The 9,814-nt window shown below is 34.9% G+C and overlaps 1 protein-coding gene across 1 annotated transcript in view; it reads right to left on the bottom strand.

Moving 5' to 3' along the window:
* Positions 1-9,814, bottom strand: part of LRPPRC (leucine-rich pentatricopeptide repeat containing) — a 99,465-nt gene that overhangs the window by 50,177 nt on the left and 39,474 nt on the right. Inside the window, exons 16-23 of the mRNA XM_010842303.1 lie at positions 7,470-7,527; positions 6,277-6,383; positions 5,974-6,051; positions 5,599-5,643; positions 5,150-5,254; positions 4,045-4,175; positions 3,253-3,338; positions 1,624-1,831 (exon numbers count right to left, since the gene is read on the bottom strand). Coding sequence (XP_010840605.1) covers positions 1,624-1,831; positions 3,253-3,338; positions 4,045-4,175; positions 5,150-5,254; positions 5,599-5,643; positions 5,974-6,051; positions 6,277-6,383; positions 7,470-7,527 — 818 coding nt within the window. The remainder of the gene's footprint in view (positions 1-1,623; positions 1,832-3,252; positions 3,339-4,044; positions 4,176-5,149; positions 5,255-5,598; positions 5,644-5,973; positions 6,052-6,276; positions 6,384-7,469; positions 7,528-9,814) is intronic.

The following is a 9,814-nucleotide window of genomic DNA, read 5'->3' as shown; positions in this document are numbered from 1 at the left end:
CATAAAAGGCACTAATTTACATTTCTCTAGCCCAATTAACAGGGACAGTCAAATTTAACTGAGACAAACAAATCTCTGTACTATAAAATCAGAAGCACAGAGTATGCTCCATGTTAACATCTGAATCCCATGCTTTTTCCATTTTCCTTTGGGGGAAGTTCTCCTTGGTTCATGAGCCCCATCTGCAGACCTTTCTCGGAAAACTTTTCATCTTCTGTCTCACGATATTTCTGTTTGTAAGATACTTCTCTACCATGGCCTCATTTTCATTGTTAATTATTTTATTTTTGCCCACTGATGGAGGAGGGCCTAATTCTTCTGGGCACTGGGCCCATTTCTTTCAAACCCCTATGCAGAGCTCCACATGCAATCTGCAGAGATGCGTCTTTTGAGATCATCAAAAAAATTCTTGGAGGAAGCATATTAATTACAGGATTTCTATATAAAGTTGGCTGTGAACACCAGAACTCAATAACACAGTAATTGTTTGAATCACTATTCTTTAAAAAGATGTAATGCTGAGATTGTGGAGGTAAAGACTTAGCCAAATCAGCTAAGTTGATAAACTGTTTTTTGATTGGATGTCAAAGAAAGTATTTCACAAAACATTTGTGTGTATGAACCTGTGTACACATATATACATATGTATAAACATAACATAGTTAGATGTTTTTTATTCCACACCTTCAATTCAATATTAAATCATTCATTATATTCAATTAATTGTGCTCTTAGTAAATAAAGAAAAACTACCAGAAATTTGGGAAGAATGTGAGTACACTAAGATTTATCATTTACTCTTCTCCTGGCATTGATACAGCAACATCCAAACTAAATGAGAAAACCTCAATCACAAAATAAGCAAATTAGAAAACTGCGCTAAGTCATGGAAGGGAATGGCAATGGGGTAAGATCTGAGAAATTTTTAAAAACAGAAAAGAAAAACAAATGCTAGAGGAAAAGAAGGTAATAAAGGATGCTTTATTATCTTACTGAAATGTTTCACTCTGTACTAGAACATAGGTTGACTTTATGATTTACACTTGAAAAAAATACCTTAAATTGGGCACCAACATGAACATTCCAAACACAGACATTTTCAAACTCAGTAAACCTTACCCTATTAACAAAATTCATCTTCTTGCCACAAGACACAGAGACATCTTCTACAATAACTCACCAAAGCTACAGTAACTCCTGTGTTGGTATACGCAGTTAAAACACTACACGGAAAAAAGGATCCCTCAAGAGACACTGCCACATCACAACATGAACAACAGTGATGAAGCATAACCAAAAGCCCTTGAGAATCCTTTCTTATATTTATTAATAATTAACACTTATAAGGCTCAAAACTGGGGAAAATTACGTTTGGTTTCATGTAGCATCATCACATGCCCCACCAAAAAAAAAACCCGACATAGATCATTCCACTGAGAAGTAATCCATAGGACCACAGGATTGTTGGCAATTTTAAAGGTCACCTACACCATAGACATTCTCTTATTTGGTGGTAAATAAGGCTTCCGCAACATCACAGAGAATTTACAAAATAAAATCCCTGTATGATTAGATTCATTATTTCAATGCCAACATTCAAAACTGAAAATTCAATTAACTTACTTTTCCAGATATAGGGTGACCAATGGGGAACTTAAGGTGGTAGATGGTTTCGCTAACCCTAGGGTCACGATGGCTTCGTGCAACTGTTTTACTGTTTCAGTTTCACCTCGTAAAGCTGCGCCATTTAGGATGTGGAAAAAGGACAAGACTGTTGCATCTTTGATAAGAACATCCTTCTCTTTCATCTCCTTTAGAATGTTAATAGCATCTACAATGAAGTAGCACAAAAGACCCTTAGGTAATTTCATGTAGGGAAAACAAACTGCTATTAAAACAGCATTTCAAGCCCAGCAGGAATGTAAATTCTAGTGTATAATGCCGATTTCAAGTTAATTACTACTTGCATTTCTAAACGAGACTACAATTATAAATCCACAATAGCATGGTTTTATCATTTCCCTGCAACTTTGACTACAAATTATAGATAGGGACTGTGTGCCCACTCTGCACCACATAACCCTGTATGGTCTGCCCTATAGCTGTAAGATCCTCCTAAATGGATGCTTTTATCGTTCAGAGCTAACATCTGCTAAATCACACCATTGTTTCTTCAGCAGATGGCTTGTCAGGAGGCCAGATAATAAAGATGTGTTTACACTGTATATACAGCCAGACTAATGGTCTGATACCGATAGGGCCTGTTTGCTATGTCGATACTAATTAGCCAAGCAGAGCCAATGAAAGCTTTCCAAAAGACTGCATGTTAATACATTAGATTCATTAAGCTTCATTAGGAAGGCAGAAACAAACATTTTAGGATATGGAATAAGTGCATTTTTATAATGTTGTTATTAATTACTGCACACACAAAATGTTTTGACCACTTTATAGAAAGTGATTTTAAAAAGGAGGCTAATCTTCATAAAGGATTGTCTGTGTCAGAAAAATTTCCTAGGGAAAAATTCAACGATTAGGTCAAATACTTTCTCCATACATTTTTCTCTATAATGATTTAAAAACAAAAAATCTTCTCTAGGAGTAAAAGGAAGACAGGGAGGTTTTTTTTTAAAGTTTCAAAATAAAGCCAAATGAGAAAGTTAAGAAATAAATAGTTAAGAATAAATTATTAAGTATAATTATATTAGGCTTAGCATTATCCCAACTATAAGAAAGTTAGAGGATACACATCAACTACATAATCAGTTAGGCTCTCCCTGCAAACTTCTATATGAAACCTTATTGAAGTATACATTTTGTGAATGTTGTTAGAAGTGAAGACAAAGATGCCTGCAAAATTCATATTCTTAAATAAAGGTTATATTTACAGGATTTATGTTCAGCCTTCCAATGTTCTTAAGCAAAAACAAAGCCATTAGTGCAGGCATATAGGCAAATTGTGCCATAAGTCATGATCTTCAAACTCAATCCAAACAGCAATGCTAATAAAAACTAGCTGCAGAAACGCAAAAAGCACTGAGCTGTGCAAATGTAAATGACAAGCTTGCCAATCCATTAAAACTAATGGCCTACACTGTCCATGCAGCTCTGGCTGGATTCACATGCAAATTCGTATGCAAAGTGTTCAAGCACTTTGCAGGATGGACATGATATACCATTAGTATCAATTCACATGTTATTCCAGTGGCAAGATACTCGCATCACACATTTCCTTTATGTGCTGATGCTTACCTTGGAGCTTGCCATGTTTTCCCAATACTTTAACGAGTCTTACATACTTGCCGGTGTCAAGGACAGCAGAAGAATCTAAACGGTCACTAAAAATGAAAGCCATATTTATATAATGTTAGAAGCTGTTTAACTGTTAATAGCAGTGCAGTATCTACTTGATCACTTTTCTAAAAATCTCAGAATCTGAATTTTTATTAACACTGGCTTCAACCTTTTAGTTCAGGTTATTTTGGGGGCCCTATACAATCTACATGCAATTATATTCAAAGAAGTAAAAATGTAATATTACATGTATACTACATCTTTCCATCTGCAAATGATACAAATAAGGAACGCTTCTGTTGCATGGCACTTAAGGTGATTCTCACTTTGTTGCAAATATTGAAATACTCCCAAGAGACATTTTTATTTGGTAAATCTATCAGTGGGAAGCCAAGGATACCTGAGAAATGGACAGAATTCTGTTTACACTATAGTACAAAAAGGGGAATATTTAACAAGCCTTATATAATAGTTACAACATCACTGTTGTGATATGCAGTTGTATAATCAAGAGGAAAAAAATCTTGGCTTCAAGGAATAGAATGTCTTATCACACTTAAACAAAGACTCCTTGCTGAAAACAAGCCATAATTAATCAAAGAGTATTACAGTATGAAATTTCAAAAGCACTCACAAAAGAGAATTTTTAAACTTTACATTATATGAGAGTGGTATTCACTCTACATGAGCCATCAAGGACTATATAGCAGCGTAAATGCTGATGATTTGTTTCAGTGCCAGGGTACTCACAATTCTCGTTTCAGGTTCAATGCATCTTCTGCATTATCATGTCGACAGCACAAATTTATTAAAGCTGCATAGCCACCGACAACCATATCTGATTCATATTTTGCCTTCAATTCAAGAGCTTTTTGCATGTTCTAAAATAAAGGAAGGAAATGAAAAAGGAGAAATTAATATAAAAGTGTAAAATTTCTAGCTTCCATGTTCAGAGTGTAGAAAAAGTTAACACTACTTTTAAAATAAATGGATACACATTATTAACTTCATCTTGCTCCCTGGTATTTTTAATCCACCTTCTAAAAAGCAGGAAAGATATATATGAAGGATTCAAAAGATTTGTTATCTGTGCTGCAAAACTGATCACTATGCTAAATTTGATGTTTTAGGTTTGGGTACTGTATTATGAAAAAAGACTTCCAGATTAAATATGTACCAGGTGAGTCCAATTTCCATGCACAGAAATATATATTTCTGTTCCTCAGTCTGTAATGTGCAGGAAATATTTTAGAATTTAATAGCGCCATATTATAACCTTAAAGTCAGCTGTATTTTTTCCCCCTAAAAACACAGGCATACGACCAAATGACACTGAACTAGAAACTGAAAAAGTCTAGTGATATACCCCAATTGCAGACACACACTAAAATGAACACAAAGTACAGCTGGACGCCTGCTGAAAAAAGGCAAGAGACCCTTTATCTCAGAAAGAGCTTTTTTCCAGCAGGAAAATGGAATTTCAATCCCTGCATTAACAACCCTAGTAATATTTGACTTGCAAATGACTACTGCATGTATCAGTTGCTTGACAATCTAGATATGAGAGACCGGAGCCATGGCTTGAAAGGACATTTGGCATGTATGATAAACCTATCACGGCTGTTACTATCATTCACTTTGCAGATTATCGTAAACAAACTACGGCAACCCGAAAACATGCCATTCAAGGTGTAGCTGAAGTTAGTTAACCTCTCATTTAATTGCATTCTTCACAGACATGATGTACAATAATCAATTGTAAAAATAATAAATTTCATATTGGGCTTTGCTTACTTTTATCTGTAAAGAGTTTTTTACCTTAGTAGCACATTTAAAATATTTAAACAAACGTTACCTCTTCTGAACATAGCATTAATATGAGCTGCTTTAGGATATCACCTATAGGTTGGTTTTCAGCTTTTAGCTTTTCAAGCTTAGACTCCAAATCAGATGATGAAGGCTGCAAGGTAGAAATGGGAAGAAAAAAGAAAGAAAGAAATTTACTACAAAAAAAATGCACCCTTTGTCACTCTTCTGTTTAAACTGCCCTTTCCTAAATGTCATAAATGCTATCAAGGATATTCAGGTGGGGACCTGGGATGGGCTCGAGGGGTTTATAAAGCTCCTGATACTATAATGCGGATTTCTTAGATATAATTTCTGGTAAATGGCTTTTACCAACTTCTTAGAACTATGCTAGAAGCAAAAATGTTAGGAACCACCGGTTTTAAAAGGACATAGTCTAGAACTCTCATTAAATGAGGTTATTACAGCATGTAGAATCTACTCAAAGAACATACTTACTTTTCTAGAGTCTGTCTTCTCTCTTTCAACCAATATATTAACATCCTAAAATCAGGATTTAAATTAAGATTAGAAAACATATGGAAAATATACTAGCAAATGTCAAAAGCAAATTTTGGAAGTCTCATTTCATGTTTCCATTTTCCAAAATTTTCCTGAAATTCTCTTCAGACTTTTTAACCACTGTAAAAAACACTTTTAAATACATTCTTCAATATATAAATAGCATTCACCAATAATCAACAAAAAGCCTTGTTTTAAAGGCTATCATTTAAATAAACTTTTGGCCAAAAGCAATATATTTAAATAAAACTCTGACATGCCTCTATATATAAATTAAGCATTTTAAGAAGTTGATTATTATTTCACACACACCTTAATCAATTCAGGAACATGGTAGCTATCCAGCAGATTACGAATGCCTCTGTAGATGTTTTCAGGAATTTTTACATTCTGTGCAAAGGGGAGGGAGGAGGGAAAAAAAAAAAAAAACACACACAAGTTTTAGACAACCAAACTGAAATTTGTCTAGCAGAAATTATCTCGGACATAATTTAAGTCTCCAACTCATGTATGTCATTGAGAAGTGGTCTGGTTGTACTTAAAAGCAGCAATTTCAAATCTAATAGATACATGTCAGACAGGACAGGCATTATATAGCAAAAAATGAAATGGTACCATCTCCTTCAGCTGATGGAAGTATTGTCTCAAACGCTCCTCCTTGGCCTGTACCTCTGAGTCACTCATGCTGTCAATCAAGTTATAAAGAAAATAGCCAACAGCTTCTGTGGAAAAAAACAAGAGAAAGCATTCCACTAAAATTACTGAGACTGTCATGTTATCAAGATTAATTTATAAGAAATCATTTTGGTGTGAGATGTCACCCTGATGAGAGGCTCTGAAATGGCAACAATGATCACTGAGGCATAGAGATTATGTGGTTTGGGAGCACACATCTAACTGGTGAGTGAAAGGAATATTAATTATTTTCAGACCGAGTGACAGCTTTTCGGTACTGAATCTTACTTCAATCTATTTTTTTCTACCACTCTGTGACAGAAGTGGTCCTGCCCAAGGCCTTACCCCTTTCCTGTCCAAATCACAAATAGTGAGAATAAACAAATGCCTCCTATATATTTCTATATTAATTTTTGGTGGGCAATATTTAGGGAAACATAAAATTAGAGGATTAGTAAATGTTGAGTATAGAAAGTTAAATAATTTTAATAAGATGTAATATTCCTGTGGAGAGCTGCCTATTAGCCAATGAAAAACCGAGATTAACAAAGATGTTTCATAACAACAGTAATTTTCCTATGCATCCAAGCATAAAATGTATAGGGCCATGTGTTAATACACAGGATAGAAAAATACGAACTTTCAAGAAAGATACCATATGGTTTTGTGTGTGTGTGTTTTAACAGAAAACCACATATGCTAGGCTTTATTACATGAAAACAAAAATCATTAAATGTCAAAATAATGTATTTTGGGTAATAAATAGTGGAAAAATCTACAAGACCTCTTTATTATTTTATATGTCTAAATTATACCTGCAAAACATTAAAGTCACATAAACACTAAAGATTACTGATTTTTAAGGCTATTTTGATGGATGCTATAAGAAGCATTTCCTCAATATCTGAAAAGAAAAACCCTCCCAACCCTGTCTTTAGAAAAACAATTATGGTAATACCAAACACCTCACAGATCTCAAAATGATGAGGTTATCAATGTAAAGATTTATAAACAAATGCTTTCAAATTTCACTTTCAAAAACAAAATGTTTACTGCTGTAATCCTTCTAGCCCATCATTACACAGAAGAATGGATTTGTGGATAAGTTACAATCATCAAAATTGAAACGCTACCCGTTGGTCCTGGGGGCTCCTGGCAATAACGTCCATCCTTGTACAACAGTTCTGTTATCTGGTAAGACAGAAAATGCATGCATTGCAGCAACAGAAGCAAACTGAACAAACACAATCTGAAATTGAATTTTTGAAATAATAAAGCCTCTCCCCAGTAAGGTATTACTCTATGTCACAGTAATTCAACACCACCCCCACTTGCCAAGGAGATTGTTTCGTTTTTAAATAACAGGTTAGTCTTTTAGAACAAAAACAAAACAAACCCATGTTGAAGGAAAACTGCAGTATTTCATGATACATCACTAAGAAAACCTCTAAACTGTTCTGGTTACATATTGTTTTAAATAAACTGTTACTGTAGAAAACAGCTTATAGGAAGTATCAACCAATGTTATTTGTCATTGTATTGTTTTTGGTCTTGCTGAAATTCAACCAGTTTCCTCCTTTTAAATGAAGTTTTACAGCAGTAAGAAAGTAAAATATCCTGAAACACTAAATACTTTTTTAAAAAGTTTTTCAACATTTTGCCAGTCATTTTAATGGCGTTAAAACAAAATGGAGGCTTTCCTGGTGGCTCAGATGATAAAGAATCCGTCTGCTATGCAGGAGACCTAGGTTCAATCCCTGGGTCAGGAGGATTCCCTGGAGAAAAGGGAATGGCAACTCACTCCAGGATTCTTTCCTAGGGAATTCCATGGACACAGGAGCCTGGCAGGCTGCAGTCCACAGGGTCGCAAAGAGTCGGACAGGGCTGAGCAACTAACACTTACTTACTTAAAACAGAAGGGGGTCAAAAGTTGTAATATGTTTGTTCTCATTGATTCTTATCAACTGAATACACAGAAACTACAAGACTTACTCTTCAACATTAACTCTACCCACAAAATTTCAATTAAAAAAACCCAAACCTATTTGATGACAAAAACAATTACAAAACCTATGATACTGAATGTAACTTTTGAACACAGTATTTTGACTATGTATCAACAGGCTGAAGATAGTAGAAAGGAAGCATAGGTTTCTGAAGTGATATGAGCTACAAATTCTCAACTACTTCATGTGTATACTACAACTGAACTTATTTGCTCTTTAGATAGTGTCTGCTCAGTTGCTAAGTCATGTCCGACTCTTTGTGACCCCATGGACTGTAGCCATCAAGCTCCTCTGTCCAGGAGATTCTCTAGGCAAGAATACTGGAGTGGGTTGCCGTTTCCTTCTTCAAGATAGTGTTTGGCCACAGCACAAGTATTAACAACTAAAACTACAGTTACTTCTCTAACTATGTATTTTCTAATATGGAAAATTAGGTAAACCTGATCATATCCCACTTCACTCAACAATGAAAGCATGATGTGATAACAGCAATCCAAAGGACAGTAAGGTAGAAACTATTTAAAAGCAAAGCAAAACAATCCTATTTACAATTTTTTTTTAACCAACCCAGACATGTAGAAGATAGACAATAAATTCTACCAGAAGTTGTAGCCATACATTAGACATATGACAGCCACATTAAAACCTAATTTAAAAGACACATTTAATAAGCCAATGAAAAAGTCTTTATAGCCAAAAAAAATTGCTTATAAATATCTTAACCACCTATTATAACTTACATAGCATGAATGGCCGTTTAATACTAAAAACAGAACTGAATGAAAATAAGATTTTAAGAAATATTTAAAATGGGAATTCCCATCAATAATGTGCATTCTGATTATGTTGTTGTTTATTAGCCAAGTCATGTCTGACTCTTTTGCGACCCCATGGACCTTAGCCCAACCAGAATCCTCTGTCCATGGGATTTTCCAGGGAAGAAAACTGGAGTGGGTTGCCATTTCCTTCTCCAGGGGATCTTCCCAACCCAGGGATCAAACTTACACCTCCTGCATTACAGGCAGATATCTTGTAATTCAACATAAGGATTGTTGTACTTCCTGCATAAAAGCAGTTAACTTCTTAAAAAGATAGCAGTTTAAAAACTGATGTATCATTCACATATAGATTCACCTGATGCTCCTATGTGGCACTAGTGGTAAAGAACACCCTGCCAATGTACGAGACGTTAAGAGAAATGGGTTTGATCCCTGGGCCAGGAAGATCCCTTGGAGGAGGGCATGGCAACCCACTCCAGTATTCTTGCCTGGAGAATCCCTTGGACAGAGGAGCCTAGCAGGCTATAGTCCATAGGGTCGCAAAGAGTCAGATACAACTGAAGCAACTTAGCACATATATAGATATATACACAAATATGTATAACATATATAACATGCATATATTTTTAAAAATAATTATTAAATACGTATGATCACTGCCATAATGTTAACAGTTGTTTTTTAGAAAAGTTG

Source organism: Bison bison, unplaced genomic scaffold (genome assembly GCF_000754665.1).
Source record: "Bison bison bison isolate TAMUID 2011002044 unplaced genomic scaffold, Bison_UMD1.0 scf7180017864177, whole genome shotgun sequence".
NCBI lineage: Eukaryota > Metazoa > Chordata > Mammalia > Artiodactyla > Bovidae > Bison > Bison bison.
The sequence above is the reverse complement of the archived record's forward strand: the minus strand, read 5'-3'. Positions and strand labels throughout refer to the sequence as shown.